Raw genomic sequence first — 20,421 nt, 5'->3', positions numbered from 1 at the left:
CTCTTTTTTAAAGCACGGATTTTCCTGTCTTTTTAACTTTGGTTGGGAAAGGTAAGTAGCATAGCTTGTGCTTTTACACCCTCCCCAATCAATGTGTGCATGGCTGGAAGATCCAGTGGTATCAGAACCGCTGCTCCCCTGCTAGACGCTGCATGCAGGGAGCTGCTCTCTTCACTGGGTTCCTCCTCTGGGAGGAGTGGTGCTGAGAAGTGCATGACGATGTCAAGGACGAGGGAGGAGGGAGGTGTGGGTGGGAGTTCCACAACAGGAGCTGACTAAACCCAACTGCTCTCCCTGAGGAGGAGGAAAGGTAAGCCCCAGGCCCCAGAGAACGGAGAAGGTGGGAGAGGACCCTCAAAGTGACATACCTGCCCCTTTTTGTTGACAGCGATAATTCCAGAGGTAGGTTCATGTGGGGCAGTTACAAAGATCGTGTCAGCACTAATACGGTTCATGTAGATGCACACGCCAGACTCCAGGTCATACATATGAAGACAGCCATACTTTGTGATCAAGTAAATAACACCATGTTTAGCTCCAACCTATGAGACAGAGAACAACAGGTGGAGAAGCAAGCAGAAGCCAAACAGAGCAAAAGAGTTCACAAGTGGTGAAAAAGGACTCGAGTTTCTTAGACCAAGATATCACGTATCATTGGTGGGAAAGTGCGTTCCTGAGACGTGGACCCCAAGTTGATTCCAGTCTTACCCCTTTGAGAACTAGTGTAAGGCCAACATTCTGCCCAACCACTCTCAAATAAAGGTGCCATTAAGTAGGCTATTCCATTTATCTTTCAGGTACAGCTATCCTTTCCCCAATTTCTTACCAAATCTCTCTGGGCAAGCTCTAAGTTCATAAAATAAGGGGAAAGTTTTGGACAAAGACCTCAAACACTGTGTTCATAGTTCAGCCTGCCCTCTACCACCACTTATTAACCTTTGACCTTTGCTAAGTGCCACTAACTCTTACAGAAAAATATTTTAACACATGGGAAATCTTGAAAGGGTGGGAGAAAGACAGATGAATTTGCCCAATTAAATTATTATAAAACTTATGGTGATTTAGAAGTATGATACTAAGAAATAAAGAGACAGAGACAAATGTAACTTAATTGAGAACTCTGAAACAGAATCAAACATATGTAAGAATTTAATAAGAATGAGTAGGTATTTCATATCAAAATAAGAAAAATTGACTTTAACCAGTGTATGATGTTAATATAACCAGCTGGCTAAGTGGGCACAGGGAATTAGGAATGACGGTAAGGAACTGCATCTCTACCCTATTCTTTAGATGAAAGTAAATTCAAGATGGTCAAACATTTTTAAATAAAAAACAAACAAAAGTAAGAAAGTAATAGAAGAAAACACGGGTGAATATTTTTGTCACCTTGGGGTCTATTATTCTTTTTAAAATATGCTACTAAAGACATGTAAAAATGCAAAACTCCGAGAAGGTGGAGCACACCACAAATAAACTTTTGTTATGACTGAGGAAAAATATTTGAAACACAATATTCACTTAGTACTCAAAAATTATAGAGTTCTTATAAATAAGATGAAGACTCTGATAGAAAAAAATGCCAAGATCAGGGAGAGGCAATTAACAAGATGCATATGAGTGATGGTAAACCCATTCCACCTCGACAGTAACCAGAGGAAATGCCACTGGACAGTGTCCAGCTACCAAGTGGTGCTGGCAGGAGTGTGAACTGGCCAGCATGGTCGTAAAGGTCAGCGACGTGCACATAGCCCTGACCTGGAGTTTATCCTTGGATTTCTGGAGTAATGTACAAAGATGCATGGACAACAATGATCCTAGAAGTGTTTACTGTCAACATAAATAAATGCCCACCAACAGGGAATTGTCTAAATGAGTAATGGTACTTCTACAGGGCAGATGATAGACATTAAAATATATACACACATTTTACTGGCATAAACTGGTCTACAAGATAGTGAGAGGTTGTAAAGCACAAGGCCAGTGCAAAGCCATTCTCTAAGTCTATCTGTGTATATGTGCATACATGCATGCATGCAAAACGGGATGTCACAATTACCAGTGGTAGAAGGATTTCAGTTGACATTTAATTGTTACATTTATTGACATAATTGGAGTTTTATGGACAACACATATTTTCTGTAGGACAGAAAAAAAGCAAATTTCACTTTGGGAAAAAAATTGCATTCTTTGGTCACATAACTATTTCCAGAAATCTAGCTTAAAGAAATTATTGTTAAGTATGGTCAAACACTTGAGAAGAGAAAAAAAGGAAATAGCTAAACCATCCTACAGTTATGATACATTTTTGAAAATAAGTGTTTCCCTCCCACAATATTAACAAAGAATGTAATACCTTATGGAGACACTTACAATGTACTGAGTAAAAGACTAAAAAGGAGGGTAGATTGTGTTATCTTACTCATATAGTGTGATCTCAGTTTTGTCTGGGAGAAGTTTTTATCTGAATTTTTAATATAACCAGTAGTAGGATCTCAGATATATTTTGACATGCAATTGGTTCACCTACTGATGGTTTTCTTCTTTGTGCGTCTTTATATAACAGCGACCAAAGGCAAAGGTCCGGGACTTCAGGATGTGAGTTGGAAAGTCCTGCCTATAGAAAGGAGAGCTCCTCTTCAGAGCGTCAGCGAAGCATGAGCTGGAAGACCAGCGTCAGTGGCAACTTCTCTGATCCCAGTATACTACTAGGGCACTGGCGGAGGCCAGGAAGCGCTATCTGCTGTCCCCCTGTCTGAGATTCCTGATCTTCTCCAATCCACTCAGAGAGCAGGACTTTCATACCTGCACAGCCACAGGGAAATCAGTCTGAGCTTCGGGAGGGAAAAACACGTCCACAGCTTTCTTTACAAAAGGCTGGTTTCCTGTTGCAGGCTGTCCAACTTCAACTATGTGCAACTGAAAAAGAGATTTTAGGTCAACCCAAGTAAATGTTACTTGAGGGCAGACTGATGCTACCCAGTGCACAGTGGTGAGCAGAGCTTTAGGTCCATTAGTCTGTAAGATGAATGATAAAACTTATATCCAAATAAAACAAGACAGTCTCTTGGTTGGAGTGCTCATGCTGTTCGGGGACCTGCTGCCCCCTACCAGGTATAACACGGAGAGCTGATGCCAGGGCCCCCGAGGGACGTTTAGCTTCAGCATGTGGCCGAGTCACTTCTCCCCTTGCTGGGCCTCTCAGTGTGATGCCTGTGCGACAAGGGGCCCCGGCGAGGATGTGTGTCTCCTCAGCTCTGCCACTGCTCTCCGGACACAGCTCAGCAAGCACAGACGTCAGTGGACGAGATCCCGTAACTGAATGAATGCCAAACTCCCAAGACAAGTGATTATAGCAAAGGCCTGAGTTTTTCAAGGTTATGCTGGGAAATTTAAGAGTCTTTGGAGATTCAGGAGGAATGAGAATAGATATGGGGGTCCATCCCTGCTTTTTTTTACCAGAACAACATCAAGTTCCTTTCAGCTAAAGAAAAGGTAACACAGCTGAAGCAAGTCTAGAAAAATCAGGAGTAGCGCTGGACCAGAGACTGAAACACGGGCTGGGGGAGGCTCAGCGGAGGAAATGGATGAGAGAACACTTACTTAGCAGAGAGCTGGCATTTTGCCTGGCAGAGAGAAAGGAGAAATACCAGAGGTTCAAGGCTAGTGGAGGATGAACCTGAGACAGGGGCTAGAAGGGGGACGGCTGATGCAGCAGGCAAGCGGGGGCTACTGTGAGTTACAACAGGGGAAATGAAACGGCATACAGGTACTTTAAGACAAGCCATAGTTCAGACAACTGCTTTCAATGGGTGTGGTGGCTCTGAGCACCTCATAAATGTCTACTCCCTATCCCAAATGTGGGTGTGATAAGGGTCTAGTCTACCACAGATGTGAGACTTGCTGAAGGTTGGACAGTGGCAACAAGAAGAGAACGGTCTCCCTGGGTGTGGTTTCTTGCTTGGGAGCTGGAAAGGATGGGGCACTGCCAACAGAAGGGAGGTGGGGAAGGAAGCCAGCCTCCTCTGGGAGGAGGGCGTGGCGATGGCAACAGTCAGCAGTAAGGAACTGGTGTTCAGATAGGACTCCGATCCACATGTGAGGACTCGAGAGCCATTCCCAGATGGGCTGAACTAGAAGGGAGGTGTGTGGCAAGGGACACACGCTGTGCAAACCACTGAAGGACCCCCACACCTCCCACTGGGTAGGGGAAGTGCGATTCAGCCACCAGTGTCAGGCGGCAGTTGGGCAGTTGCTGTGGGGGTCTGCGGTGAGGGCCCCACGGAGAGGGGCCGCACTGACGGCCGGGCCCAGGAGATGTGGGGGCTGCCTGTCTCCGGAGCCCCTCTCTTCTCTCCTCTTGCTACCCCCAGTGCGCAGGGGCTCCTGGTAGGCTCTCCTTCCCAGGGGGCCTGGCGGGGCAGGTTCTGCTCGGATGAGGGAGCCTGGGGCTGGCTGCCCAGCTCTGTCTGTGAGGAGGTGGGAGCCTCATTCTGAGGGGATATGGAGGCAAGCTCTTAGTGTAGGCTGACATTCTTACCTGACTCCTATTTTTCTATTGGTTCTCAACTGAGCAGGACATGCACTATGTTATACGAGAGACCAAAGTATCCAAGTAAGACTACTCAAGATGAGGATGTCTGGAAAGCTGCAGACTGCTTCAGAGCTTTTCTTTCGTGGAATATTTCTGGGTTACTGATCACCCCAAAATGATGGTATTGGGAAGTATCTTTGACAATAGTGTACTGGGATAAGGACCCTGTCTTGAGGCAGCTCTCCAAGTGACAGACACACCCCTGGGGAAGACAGCATGAGCCCTTCACTGCCACGCCCCTGCCCATGGCAGCCCCACCAGAGAGCTGTGAACCACACCCCCAAGCCTACAACTCAGCTTGCCCAGGGCACAGCGCGGGCTCACACCCAGGCCCCTCCCCTTAGCAGAGCACGCCTCGGTGACCATGGTGTGCACCAGTTCTTCCACAACAGTTGCCTCCAAGGGATGGGAGTGTGAGCGCAGAAACCACACACGCCTAGCTGATGTTCAGCAGACTCTGTCAAAGAGAAGCTTTAGGGGAAAGGGACAAATTAATTGGCAGCTGACTTCAGCTTATTGACTTTATGCAAAGGTTGGCCTGTGAAACTACCAATATGGACAAAAGTGAATTGTTCTAAATACCCTAAGAGCCTTCATTTACATGAACCACTTGTGGGCTGTTCCCCATTCTCAGTTATAAACTGGTTTCAGAATGTAGGCCAAGCGGCTACCAGTTACACCGATACAGACGCCTAACATAGACTCAGAACGTTTCTGGAGTAGAAGGCAAAGTGGAGTAGATCTTACCTTGCCCCCTGCAGGACTGCGTACAGCGAAGCAGAAAAGGGTGGCAGGCTTGGCATTCCCCTCGCTCTGGAACTCTGCAAAAGCAGCGGCGTGGCCTACTATGGGTTGGGAGACCTTCCTGTCCACGGAGTAGAGCTGCATTGCCCCAACCACACGGTTTTGCTGAGAAAAGACATTTTGCAATGCCAGGGAGAGAAAACAGACGGATACAAGCAATGGTTAAAACGAGTGTTTCTAAAATGAAAGTCTAATTTTTTATATAGTTACTCTAATAAAATATTAGTCTACTGGATATTAAATGACATCATACAACTGAATTTGATGTAGAAAGATAGCTACAAACACTAGGGAAAAACGAGACTACAAAACAGTATGATAAAGGATCCCAATCTGTTAAATATGTGTGTGTACACATATATTCTATGCACACACATACATTCATATACAATTTGTGTATATATATGTTTACCTATATATACCTATATATGTGTGTGTGTATGTATATATTCATATTCATAGAAAATCTTTGAAGGAAAAATTCCAAAACTTTAAGAGTAGTAAAATCAGGAGGAGGAGATTATCGGCCAATTTTGAAAATTGTTTAGATTTTCTCAACTTTATGAACAGCAAAAATTGTACTTAATAAAAACCAACATGGCTGGTATCTTTTATAAAACTTAGAACCTGTATTTCCCAGGAAAGAATTTCGATACATTTATATCCCAAGTCCAACGCTCAATAAGCCAAGTGAACAGAACACCAAAGCACCACAGGCCCGGCGCCGACAGCTCAGCTTTCAAACCACCATTGCGGCCGAGTAAGCTCCTGTGCAGCCTGTGGGTAACATTCAGATCCTCAGTCTACTCCCTACCTACCCACAGCTCCTTAAAAGGGGAAAACAAGGGCTTCAACTTCATTCTTTGTAAGCGTCCTTTCTATTGCACAGACTTATGTTAAAGTCTTATGCAACTTTACATGTGCATATGCTACAACACAGATGAGATGAACCTTGAATATGTGCAATGTGGAAGCAGAGAGTCACAATTGATTTGCAATCCCTAGTGACTAATAATACTGAGCATCTTTTCTGGTATTCAGTGGCCATTTGTATTATATTTGGCTAACTTCTATTCAGGTCTTTTTGCCCACTTTTTAACTTTGTTGTTGAGTTAGAAGTGTTCTCTATATAGTCTGGATACTAGACTCTTATCAGATATATGATTTGCAAATACTTTCTTCTATTCTGCAGGCTGTCTTTTCACTTTCTCGACAACATCCTTTGACGCAGAAAAGTTTTAATTTTGATAGAGTCCAATTTATCTATTTTTTTCTTTTGTTGCTCATGCTTTTGACATTATACCTAAGAATCCACTGCCAAATACAAAGCATGAATATTTCCCATGTTTTCTTCTAAAGGTTTAGACTTCAGCTCTTACATTTAGCTATTTGGTCCATTTTCAGTTAATTTTTGGTGTGAAGTAGGGGCCCAACTCCTTTCTTTAGCATGTGGTATCCTGTTATCCCAGCACCATTTGTTAGAGAGAAGATTCTTTCCCCATTGAACATTCTTGACATGTGTCAAAAATCAACTGGTCATAGATATATGGGTTTATTATGTATATGGAATTCCAATTCTCTCCCATTGGTCTACATGTTTACCCTAATGCCCATGGAGTTTTCTGTTGTCAAATGCCTGTGTGATATTGTGTACTGGTCTTTGTCCCTGGTTCCTGGCACAGAACTCCTCAAACCCTTGTCATTTCCTAAGTGACATGAGTCGACAAAAACATCTCTAGTTACAGTGTTTATTCTTAGTTTCTGATTCCTGACACAAAAGCTTCTAAGACCCTTGGAACCTTCCAGAGTGATGAGTGTCTTTTTGTATGCTAATGAGATGACTGGTGGCCCCCAAATAGATTCAGGATGGGGTCCGGTCACCAGAAAGACCAAAGAATGATTAGAGGATTGGAACTTTCAGCCCTACCCCATCCCAACCTCCAGGGAGAAGAGAGGGGCTGGAGACTGCGTTAATCACCAATGACCAATAAAATCTCCACCAAACCCCTACAGGATTCAGAGTCCTAGGCTGGCAAGCACGTTGATGCGCTGGGAGGCTGGAGAGCCTGCAGGAGATATGGGGGGCTCCACATGCACCCACTTCCTCTCTGTGCCTTGCCTAACGCATCTCTTGCATGTGGATGTTCCTAAGTTGCATCCTTTATAATAAACCAGCGATAGTAAGTAAAGTGTCTTCCTGAGCTCTATGAGCCATCTTAGCAAATTATCAAACCTGAGAAGGAGGCTGTTGAACCCGATCCATAGCCTGTTGGTCAGAGGTTTAGGTGGCTCAGGACTTGAGCTGTACCAGAAGGCCTGGGAGTAGTCTCGTGGGAGCCCTTCAACTGCGGGGTCTGTACCGACCCCAGGTGATTAGTGGATTCCTGGATACCCAGCTGGTGTCCACAGAGAAATGGAGAATTGCTTGGTGAAGAAAAACTAACATGCTTGGCGTCAGAAGTGCTGAGAATGAAAACAGTTTACAGCTTGCATTTTTTTATTGGTTTTTATTTTTGTCAGTAAAGCATAAACAAAGTAGCATTGTGATTTACAGTCTTTCTTTTAAAATAGCTTCTCAAATATGATGATTTCCTTATAAATGGGCATGATTCCCAAGAGTACTGTTAACAACTTTTTTGAGATATAATTCATATGCCATATTACTCATTCCTTTAAAGCATACCATCTGGTGTTTTCCAGTTTATTCACAGGACTGTACAATATTCACCAAAGCGTGATTTTAGAATACTTTTATTCCCTTACAAGAACCTCGTTAGCAGGCGACTCCCATTCCCACCCCCAGTCTAGGCAACTCCTTATCTACTTTCTGTCTCTATAGATAACTATTCTGAACATCTCATATAAATGAAACCATACATTATGTGGTTTTTATGACTGACATCTTTCACTTAGCTTAATATATCCAAGCTTAACCATGATATAACATATATTAGTACTTTGTTTCTTTTGCTGTCAAGGTGGTATCCCACTACACAGATAGACATCTTACTTATGCATTGATCAGTTGTGGACATTTGGGTTGTTTTTTCCTTTTTGACTAATGTTTCTATGGACATTCAAATGCAAGTTTTTAGGAAATTTCTATCTTAAAGTCTATTTTATCTGATGGTAATATAGCCAATCCAGCTCTCTTCTGGGTACAGTTTGTATGGTGTACCTTTCCCATCCTTTTACTTTCAACCCACTATGTCCTTCAATTTAAAGTGTGTCTATTGAAGACAGCATATAGTGGATCTTGGTTTTCAAAATATTCCGTCAATCTCTGCCTTTTTAATAGAATGTTTAATCCATTTAGTGCAATGGATAAGATTTACTTCTTAAGAGGAGTAAGATTTAATTCTGCAGTTTTGTTATTTGTTTTCTATATGATTTATGTCTTTTTCTCTTCTATTCCTTCATAACTACCTTCTTTGGTGTCAAATATACTATTCGAGTGTATCATTTCATTTACTTTGTTACTTCTTTTATGATTAAAAAAATTATTTCTTGGTGGTTGCCTGAGGACTACAATTAACCTCTTAATTTATAACAATCTAATTTGGATTAATACCAATATAATTTCAATGCTACACAAAAACTTTGCTCTTTTACAGCCATTTCTCCCCATTCTTTGTGCCATTATCATCATATAAATTACCTCTTTATATACCATATATATATATGTATATATATATATCCACACACACATACATATATCCACACACACACATTATTTTATGTAGTCTTTTAACTCAGGAGAAAAAAAGAGTTATGAACAAAAAATACATTTTTTGTCTTTTATATTTACCTATATAGTTGCTTATATCAGTGTTCTTTATTTTTTCATGTGGGTTTGAGTTACTGACTTGTGTCTTTTTATTTCTATCTGAAGAATCCTCTTTAGTATTTTTTATAGGGCAGATCTGTTAGAGACAAATTCTCTGTTTCTGTTTATCTGGGAATGCCTTAGATTCCCCTTCAGTATTTGAAGGGTAGTTTTGTGGACGCAGAGGTCTTGGTTGACAGCCCTTTCTTGTTGTTAAAGCCCTCTGAACATGTCATCCCACTGCCTTCTGGTCTCCATGGTTTCTGAAGAGAAATCAGTTGTTAATCTCATTGAGAGTCATTTGTGCAAGATCAGCTTGCTTCTTTCTTGCTCCTTTCAAGGTTCTCTTTCTCTTTTGATAGTAATTATGTCATGTCTAGGTCTGGACGTCTCTGAGCATCCTGGCTGGGCAGATTAATAGTTTTCATAAAATTTGCTGAGTCTTTGGCAATTATTTCTTCAAATATTCTCTCATTTCCCTCTGGGACTTTCTCTCCTCCTTTTGGGACTTTCATTATGTGTATGTTAGTCCACTTGATGGTGTCCCAAAGATCTATACAGCTCTGTTATTTTTTTATATTTTTTAGTTCTTTATTGCTATGATCTATGTGGTGAGACACTGTTCTCATGCTTTCCTTTAGTTCTTTTAGACATGGTTTCCATGAGTTTTTTAAAACATTTAAAAATAGCTGACTTAAAGTCTTGAAACTCCAATGTCTATGCTTCCTCAGAACAATTTCTACTGATGGCCTTTTCTCTTCTTTTTGAGTATGGGCTATACTTTGTTTCTTTGCATATCTTACTTTTTTTGTTGAAAACTGGACGTTTTAAATAATACAATGTGACAACTTGAAATCAGATACTCCCCCCTTCCTTAGGTTTATCATGGCTGCTTGTTTAGGAAATCTCTTGAACTAATTCTAGCAAGTAAATTCTTTGTCACGTGGTCATTGAGGTCTCAGCTTACTGGTCAGTTAATGATCTGAAAGAGGTTCCTTGAATCTTAGCCTTTGCTGAGAGGCTGTGTGTATATTAAGATATGCCTTCAATCCTCTGGTGGGAAATTTACAATTCTTACTTGGCCTTATACAGACCCTCAAGGTCAACCAGAGATAAGAGCTTAGAGCCTTGTCAATTCTTTCTAGGGTATGCACACAGCCTGAAGCATGCACTGGCCTTCTAGATTCCCAAGAATATGCTGAGTCTTTGAAAGCCCCTATGATCATCTCATTCTACAGATTTTCTTTTTAAATTTTTTGGTCAGCTTATTTGCCTCAAGTGCCATCATCCCTTCGGCAGCTGTGATGTTAAACAGTTGCTGCTGCTGGTTTAATAACACATGTCCCAGGAGATAAGGCTGTTTGCACTGAGCAGGAGTGAGTCAAATCAACTAAAGAAAAGTCCTGTGAATGGAGATCTCCAAGAAACTGCTGGACAAGTCAAATAATGACATTTATCTCGGAAAGGTACATTTGGAGAAACTTTAAACCATTCTGCCTCCTTCAGAGGCTATTTGGTTGCTTGATTTCACCAATTTGTGGAGCTGTTGGTTTTCAAGGCTATCACAAAGCTGGAGAGACGGGGATGGGAACAGGGCAAGTTCAAATGCCACCAAGCCTGCAGTTAATTTCCAGAGTTCTGAAAAAGTTGATTTTGACAATTTTTGCCAGGGCTCTCATTGCTTTCATGGAGGAATAGATTTTCAGAGGTCCTTACTCCATTGATCCTGCTAAGGTCCTATATGTGTGGATGTGTTTTCCTCTCTCTCGAGTGTGTAACTAGGAGTGGAATTCCTATGTTACGCGGTAACTCTATGTTTAACTTGAGGAACTGCCAAACCATCTTCCATCATAGCTGTGCATTTTGCATTCCCACCAGCAGTGTATGAGAATTCCAAGTTCTCCACATCCTTGGCAACACTTTTTAGTGTCTGTCTTTTTGATTAAGGCCATCCTAGTGGATGTGAAGTGATATCTTACTATGTTTTTGATTTACATTTCCACAATGACTAATGATGTTGAAGTATCTTTTCATGTGCTTATTGGCCATTTATATATCATGTTTGGAGAAATGTCTGTTTAAATCATTTATCCATTTGAAGACTGGATTTATGTCTTTTTATTATATAATTTTAAGAGTTTTATATATTCTGGATATAAATTCCTTACCAAATATATGATCTTGAAATCTTTTCTCCAAATAGTAGGTTATTTTTTCATTTTCTTGGTGGTATCATTTGTCCACATAGTATTTTAATTTTAATGTCCAACTTACCTATTTTTTATTGCTTGTGCTTTTGATATTATATCTAAGATGTTTTTGCTTAAAAAAGGTCTTAATAAGATTTACTCCTGTTTTCTTCTAAGAGTTTTACAGTTTCAGCTTTTACATTTAGGTCTGATCCATTTTGAGTTAATATTTGAGTATGATGAGAAGCAGTGGTCCAATTTCATATTTCTGTATATGGATATCCAGTATCCCTAAACCATTTGCTAAACGAACTATTCTTTCTTCCATTGAATTACCTTGGCATTCTTATAAAAAAACAATTGGCCATAAATTTAAGGATATATTTCTGGACTCCTAATTTTATTTTATTGATCTAAATGTCTATTCTTACCTTCGTAACATACTGTCTTGATTACTGTAGATTGTAGCAAGCTTTGAAATCGGTAAGAGTAGGAGTACTCCTGCTTTGTTTTGTTTCTATCAAGATTGCTTTGGCTATTCTGGGTTCTTTGCAATTCCACATGAATCTTAGGGTCAGCTTGTCAATTTTTACAAAGAACTAGCTGGTATTCTATAGGGAATTACACTGAACAGTTTGGCAAATATGACCATCCTAAAACTATTAAGTTTATGACCCATGAACATGGGGTGGTTTTCTCTTTATTTAGGTCTTTAATTACTTTCAACAAAAATAAAATGTTTAGTAATTTTAAGAGTATAAATTATGTAATTTAGTTAAATTTGGTCCTAAGTATTTTATTTATTTTTTTATGTGATTGTTAATGAATTGTTTTCTTAATTTCATTTTTGGATTGTTCACTGCAAGTGTAGGATCATAACTGAATTTTGTATCTCGATCTTGTGCTCTGCAAACCTGATGAACTTGTTTGTTAGTTCTGGAAGTTTTTTACTGGATTTCTTAGGATTTTCAATATACAAAGATCATGTCTTCAGTGAAGAGAGATCATTTCAATTCTTCCTTCTAAATCTGGATGCCTTTTTTTTTTTTTCTTGTCTAATTGCTCTAGTTGGAACCTCTAGTTCAATGGGGACGAAAGTGGCAAGAGTAGACATCCTTGGCTTGTTCCTGATCTTAGAAGGAAAACTTTCAGTCTTTTACCATTAAGTAAGATGTTAGTTGTGTTTTTCATAGATGCCCTTTATCAAGTTGAGGAAGTTCCCTTCTATTCCTAGTTTATTGAGCAATTTTATCAAGAAAAGGTGTTGGATTTTGTCATATGATTTTTCTATGTCTGTTGAGATGACCATATGGATTTCATCTTTTGTTAATATTGTATATTATACTAATTGATCTTTTGGATCAATTTTATCAAGAAAAGGTGTTGGATTTTGTCATATGATTTTTCTATGTCTGTTGAGATGACCATATGGATTTCATCTTTTGTTAATATTGTATATTATACTAATTGATCTTTTGGATATTAAACCTACCTTGCAGTCTTGAGATAAATCCTACTTGGTCACGGTGTACAACTCTTTATATGTTTCTGGGTTCAGTTTTGTTTTGGTATCTGGGTATTGCTGGCCTCTTAGAATGAATTGAGAAGTGTTCCCTCCTCTTCTATGTCTTAGAAAAGTTTGTGAAGGGTTAGTATTAATTATTCTTCAGCTATTTGGTAGAATTAACAAGTGAAGCCATCTGGGTCAGAGATTTTCTTTGTGGGTAGTTTTCCCATTACTAATTCAATGTCATAACTTGCAGGCCTATTCAGATTTTCGATTTCTTCTTGAGTCATTTTCAGTAATCCATGCCATTCTAGAATTAGTCCTTTCATCTAAATTATCTAATTTATTGACATACAATGTTTCTAGTATTATCTAGTAATTCTTTTAGTTTCTGTATGGTTTGTCCCACCTATTTTTGTAAATAAAGTTGTAGTGACATGCAGAAATGCCAATTCATTTACTTGTCTACAGGCTGCCAGAGCTACAACTTCAAAGCTGAGTAGTAGTGACAGAGACCATATTTTTTTTTGGCCCACAAAGCCAAGAAAATTTACTATTAAAAATTCTTTCTGACCTCTGGCTTAGAAGAATAAAATAACAGTTGAAGTACTCTAGTGAAATTGGAATAAAAGGCTTTTAATAAAAGTATTATAAGCAGGTAAAAAGTGTGGAGTGAAATAACTACAATCTAGTTTTATAATTCTCCACTCAAAACTCCATTCCTGTCCAACTTCTCAGACATCATTTCTGGGGGAACAAACACATTTCCATACCAGAGTCAGTACAAAGATTAAGCTTCATGGAACAAACAGGGAATTCAAAAGCAAAAAGTATTTTGGGCAACAGGGGAGGAGCAATGAAAGCTGCACTGAGGGCAGCTTTCCTTCCCGGTGTGTTTGTGTGTGTGTGAGGGGGGTGACTTCAGAGTCCTTTTTCTGGGAGCAACACAAGCTCAAACAAGCACAGCTTTTCCAGTGACTCAGGAATAGCGAGAAGAGCTGTGAGAGGGAGAGCCTCCAGTTCCCCTCTCAGCCCCATAGAGTCAGAGCGAATCCGTTCTTCCTTTTCACACCCACACCACCTTGAGAACTCACCGTGACAGCATCTGTTGCACAGATGTTTGTGACTCTCTCACAAAAGCATCCTTAGGCTCCGTGTAAGGTACACTCCTCACCCCTCATACCACAAACATCCCCGTCTTCATTTCCATTAGCAACACCTGAACTGTCTGCAACCTCTGTCCACCATAAGGGCAGCAACGTCCAGATCCTTCCCATGGAAAGCCAAAGGAAGAGTGTCCATATGAGAAAAGCTCCATAAATAGCATCTAAACTAGGGTTAGTACCTCCAAAGAGTAAATCACTCCATACATGATATGCCACAGAAAATGTCCTGGGTGTAAAATCACTCCTTTTATGTGACTTGACAATCAGACCCAAACAAGCCCTGTAAGGTTGACACCACTATAATGTCACTTCATGTGTGGCAGCAATGGGAAAGTCTGTAACTCCAGATGCGACATGCTGTTTCCTACAAATATGCTTAACTCTAAGCTCTGACAAGAAGAAAGAACAGGCTCATTGGAAGCCACAGGCCTGTCACTGAAAGGTTCTGTGATTCTTAAGCAAGTCTCTTAAATTATATCAAAGAACTCCCAAACCGCCTGGGAAGACAAGCTCATCGGTACGTCACCGAAACAGAAGGATTAGAGCCGAGGCACTGCAGCTCTCCCTCGTCTCTGCCCCATTCTGAGACAAACGCTCGGCCGTCACCCAACTCTCCTTTTCCCGACAGACATCCCATCCATCACCAAGTTTTAGCCACTTCACCTCTAAAATCTCAACTTCTGCCTATCTTGTTCATCTCCAATGCCACTACCTCCATCTCAGTCACAGATGGCTCAGTTCTCAAGAGTGGAAGAAAATCCCAAAGTGGAGAGAAGCAGTGCTTCCATCTCTGACGGCTCTTCAGCTCCCTCACGGATCCCCCTACTCCGGGGTGCACGGTGCGCCCTGTCATCCGTTATCTGCCCGCCAGACGGCCTCCCAGCCACCAGTCTTCATGGTGGGGCCCCCTCCTCATTGCTGATGGCACTGTTTCTACTCCACCACACTACTGAGAAGGAAAACGAATCCTACCACTTCCACTTTACAACCTGCTGCAGATGTTCCACTGCCTGCAGGACAGGGCATGCACCTCAGTCTTGCCCCAAACCATCTCTCCAGCCTTGTACCTCTGGCAGCCTCTAATGAACCCTACAGGTACCAGCTGCAGTGGATAACCCCAGACTCCCAGAAAGAGCCATTCTCTTCCGCTTCCATGCCTTTGCACACAGTTTCCTCCCAAAGTATGCTTTTATAGCTGGCAAAATGCAGCTCAGAGGCCCCCTCTGTTGTGGACCCTCCCTAACTAAAGAGACTCTCTTAAACTTCCCACAGCACTCTCTTCAAATGTTTGACCGTTCTCTATGTATTAGAATCCTGCGGTCATACCTTCCCCACTAGGCTATGGAAGACCATTTAATGGCCCGGACTGGCCAATAAAGGTCTAAGGCTAAACATCCTGTAGTTCTCAACTATCTGGTGACTGGTTTAGCCACCAGGAATAAAGAAAAAGGAAGCACGGCACAAAGTTACTGCTTTCTTTATAAAAGGGCATGAGCGGGTAACATTCCATTAAAGCCCTTAAAATAGGGCCCCAAAACTAATATCTAATAAACTTATAGGTTCCAAGTGGTTCTACACAATTCCTCAAAAATTCATTTCTCAAAACTTCCATAAAGTTTGAGGAATGGATATCAGTAACCTGACAGAATACAGTAGTTAATGGGCCACAGCTGAATTAAAATTCTTAAACGATCCAAAGGTTGGATTTCTTGGCAACCTCCGTTTCTTTCACTCCTGGGCTTATTTCTTCTGCCTTACACCTATACCAACTTTAATATTAGGACTAGGGTCTATCAGACCAGTGTCTGAAGGGAGCCAAAAGCTTACCTGAGCTGAGATGCCAACAAGCAGCAGCCACTTCTGATATCGGTCAGTCCGGTAGTGGATGATCTGGCACCCTGCCAGACTGGCATGTCTCTCAAACATCTTCACGGGCTGGGAGTCACCTTCCATGCTCCAGTGGTAGACTGTGGTTTCAGTCACCAGGGCAACAGTGTTCCCAGAGACCCATTTCCAGAAGATCACCTCTTCTGTCATTGTATGAGACTTTATTTTACTCTTTATCTCAATATTAAATATTTGGAGCATCTTCCCAGCTAGTATTCAATGTAATGAAGATAAGAGAAAGATAAATAAAAAAACCGAAAGACAAGCTCTTACATTTTTAATTCTGAATCCTTTTAATATTACTTTAAGTTGTACTACTGACAACTAATCTGATTAAGAGGGGGAAAAAAGCTGTCTTAGTAGTAATTAACCACATTTTGATGTCTAAATACTGAGAATAGTCTCCTATGCATTAGACCATTCTTCAGAAGATGGTAAACATGAATATTTATAGAATGTATGAATAACAATCAGCAATCAGTTCAACTGAAGCAACTATCAAAAGAATCAGTTTTAGGCTGGTTAGATTTAGAATATTCTAGTTTTAAAGTATTTTTTCGGATAGGTCAGCAAAAACAAAAGATACTTTTCTCTGTCTAGGGTCTCCAACTTTCAGGAAAGAACACAACCATCCCTTCAAATTAAACCAACTTCTCCACATATTTTTTCTTAAATTCTAGACCAGTGCTGTCAGAAAGAGTTTTCTACAGTATCTGAAATATTCTGTATTTGCACTGTCCAGTACAGAAAACACTAGCTATACACAGCTATTAGGCATTTGTAATGTGTGCAGCAAGACATATTGCAGGAACTGAAATTTTACTTTAATGTAACTTTAATTAATTTAAATTTAAATTAAACCTAAATTGAATCAAATTATGTGTCTGGTGTCCAAACATGACAGCATGGTTCTAGACAAAAGGCTTTGGCATACATTTTCTGACAAGACTCATATTGTTTCTATTTTTGATAAAAAGCTGAGTTCTGATTTTGGTATCTATATGCAAAAGTTAGAGCTAACATGAGAGCCTGTTTCCCCCTAAGATCAGGACCAAGACAAGGACTATTTCTCTGACCACATATCCTAGCCAGTGCAATAAGGCAAGAAAAGTAAAAGGCATAAAAACCAAAAAAGAAGAAAACCATCTTTTATTCACAGACAGCATGATTGTTCAAAAGAAAATCCTACAGAATCTAGAAACCTACAAAACTACTATCAGAATCAACAGGTAGAATATAACAATACTCTAGGATACAAGGTCAATATACAAAAATATCAATTGAATTTCTAGAATCTAGCAGAAAATAATTTAAAGAAGAATTTATAACACACTAAAAGAAAACACTGTTGACCAAGAATCCTGTATCTGCCAAAATTTTCCTTCAAAAATGGGGGAGAAATCAAGACATTCCCAGATAAACAAAAGCTGAGGGAGTTCGTCACCACTGAGACTGTCCTGCAAGAGATGCTAAAGGGAGCCCTGCAGTCTGACATGGAAGGACAGGAGACAGCGACTCAAAGCCATACGAAGAAATAAAGACCTCACAGAAGTAAAGTACATGGGTAATTACAAAAGCTGATACTATTGTAACCTTGACCTATAACTCTACTTTTTGTTTTCTGCATGATTTAATAGGCTAAACATTAAAAAAAATTACTAGTCTAAAAGCTAGTGTTATTATAACTGGTTTGTAAATACACTTTTTGTTTTCTATATAATTTAAGAGATGAATGAGTCTCTTTTTCGACACACGATTTAAAAAGATGTAATTGTGTGACATGAATAACTGAAAGAGATGGGGATAGAGATGTAAAGGAGCAGAATTTTTGTATGTTATTGATATTATGCTGGCATAAATTCAAATTAGACTGTTATAACTTTAGATGTTAAATATAATTCCCGTGGCAACCACAAAGAAAATAGCTATAGAATAGACACAAAAAAATGAGATAGGAATTTGTTTCCCATAAAAAATCAACTAAACATAAGAGGAAAGAATAATGCAGGAGATGAGGGACAAAATAAAAGCTATAAGGTATATTAGGACGGCAGACAATTTATACTGAGCACCTCAGGAGTTCTCACAGACATGAGGATAGATGCAAAAGGAGACTTTTCAAAAAGGGGTCCATCTCATGAAGAGCCCCTTTCCAATCATAAGACATCACCAGCCAAAACGGGGAGTCTTTGAGATTGAAGACTAGGCCTCTTGACTTTGCTTTTATGCTTTCACACTGGCACCTACAAAATAGCTAAGTGTGTGTAACAATAAAAGTGTGATTCAATTATCACTGTACAAATACCCTTTAGTAAAAAACAGAGTTTTGCTCACTTTGGCCTAGGATCTTTCAAGTACACTGTATACCCTCCACTTGCCAACATGTGCAAGGGTCATTCTTATGGCCACAGCAGTGCAGGAAAAACAGAACCAAGCTTGAAAATTGTCACTTTGGTTCCAGAGCCTCATACTCTGCATGCAAAAGCAAACAGCACTCAAAAATGTTACAGGTGATGGACTTGCCATGGGAATGAAGAAGGAGATATCTAAGCTGGCCTGTGCATACAGTAAAACAACAAATTTGACTGGATCTATACTGTTGGAACTCAACCAAGAATTTGGAGAAGTGCAAATTGTAGCGCTCCAAAATCTTACAACTACAGACTATTTACTGTTAAAAGAACATATGGCATGTGAACATTCCCCAGGAATGGGTTGTTTTAATTTGTCTGATTTCTCTCAGACTGTTCAAGTTCAGTTGGACAATATCCACCATATCATAGATAAGTTTTCACAAATGCCTAAGGTGCCTAACTGGTTTTCTTGGTTTCATTGCAGATGGCTGGTAATTACAGGTATGCTTTGGTTATGTAACTATACTCCTATTATGTTAATGTGTGTCTGCAATTTAAGTAGTAGTTTAAAACCTATACATGCTGAAGTTACTCTACAAGAAGATATGTCAAAGAAATAATCAATCTTCCCATGTTTTCTTCCGCCTGTTACTTCTATAGCTTTTCTTCTTCCTTCCTAATTACAACCCTTAAATAGAATTCGTGCCTCATATCAAATTTACTGAGTATCATAATTCTTCCAAGTGGTAAAGATACCTCAAGACAAATGCTGGGCATAGAAGCTACAGGGCATAAATATGCAAAGAAGTAAAAAGCTAACCATTTCAAACAATAAGGCTTCTCTCTCACTTACCAACTTTACATTTCCCTGTATGGCCCCGGAAGATGACTGGTTAGCCAGAGACGGGTAAGATTCCTCAAGGGAGGAACAACCTAAGACAGGCACAGTCGCAGGGGAGTCATCAGGTGAGAAATTGGGGATCAACAGAGGTGAGGCTTAGAACCTCACCCCCCCGTTCTGAGAGAAATCTTCTGCATACGTGGATGTTTTATTGCCCTTGTCTAGCTTGGATTAACACATAGTCTACAAGCACACACCTGATCATCTACATTTGCTCTCTTACAACACTAAACTATGTTTTCTACCTTTATCTTGTATCTACCTACCACTTCAGCATTTTATTAAAAATAATAATAATAAAGAGAGAAATGTGGTATCCACATATAAATCAAGTATAAAAATCAAATGAGTATTCATATTTGAACTGACTGTTATAGTTCATAATGCACGAGCAAAACCGAAAGTTTCTGTGATGACTGCCCTTGCACTGTTCACCATGTAACGTATTCACTATGTAAGAATTTGTTCACCATGTAAGAACTTGTTCGTTATGCTTCAGAAGATTGGAGACTGACGAAAATTAGGCTTGGGGTGGATTAATGATTGTGCATTGAGCACTGACTCCCCTATACAGAATTTTATTGTTGTTAACAACCATTTGATCAATAAATATGAGAGATGCCCTCACAAAAAAAAAAAAAGAAAAAAAAAAGTACACACTTCCAATTGTAAAATAAATAAGTAACCGGGATGTAATGTATAGCATAAGGAATATAGTCAATATATTGTAACAAGTTGGTATGGTGATAGCTGGTACCTAGAATTATCATGTATATAAATGTTGAATCACTGTGTTGTACACCTGAAACTAATGTAATGTAATACTGTGTGTCAACTACCCTTCAATAAAAAATAATTATCTAAAAAAAAAAAATGTTACAGGTGAAGCAATTCATATGAATAGTGACAAGGAAAGAAAAATAAAGGGCTAGCCCCGCCCTCAGGAAGCTGACCTGGCCCTCACAGTTAGCCATGCTGCCCTCCTAGTAGACATGAATGATCTCAGAGAACACCAGCCTCAGACAAGGTCCCTCTGAGTCCACAATAAAGTGAGGCAAAGCAAGGCCAATTCAGAATTTTATTCAAGCACAGACAAAAACAAGGTTTCTGTGCAATCCAGAAAATATGAAACAGCCCCTATCTTGGATAAAATAAGTGACTACTACTTCTTTACCAATGATACCTTTATCCTC

At 39.9% G+C, this 20,421-nt stretch overlaps 1 protein-coding gene across 1 annotated transcript in view; it reads right to left on the bottom strand.

Annotated features, from left to right (window-relative positions):
- CLTCL1 (clathrin heavy chain like 1) overlaps nt 1-20,421 on the bottom strand; it is an 86,329-nt gene that overhangs the window by 47,032 nt on the left and 18,876 nt on the right. The window contains exons 3-6 of the mRNA XM_057491937.1: nt 15,914-16,182; nt 5,342-5,503; nt 2,806-2,919; nt 369-542 (exon numbers count right to left, since the gene is read on the bottom strand). Of these exons, the coding sequence (XP_057347920.1) occupies nt 369-542; nt 2,806-2,919; nt 5,342-5,503; nt 15,914-16,182 (719 nt within the window). The remainder of the gene's footprint in view (nt 1-368; nt 543-2,805; nt 2,920-5,341; nt 5,504-15,913; nt 16,183-20,421) is intronic.

Source organism: Manis pentadactyla, chromosome 14 (genome assembly GCF_030020395.1).
Source record: "Manis pentadactyla isolate mManPen7 chromosome 14, mManPen7.hap1, whole genome shotgun sequence".
Lineage (NCBI taxonomy): Eukaryota > Metazoa > Chordata > Mammalia > Pholidota > Manidae > Manis > Manis pentadactyla.
The sequence above is the reverse complement of the archived record's forward strand: the minus strand, read 5'-3'. Positions and strand labels throughout refer to the sequence as shown.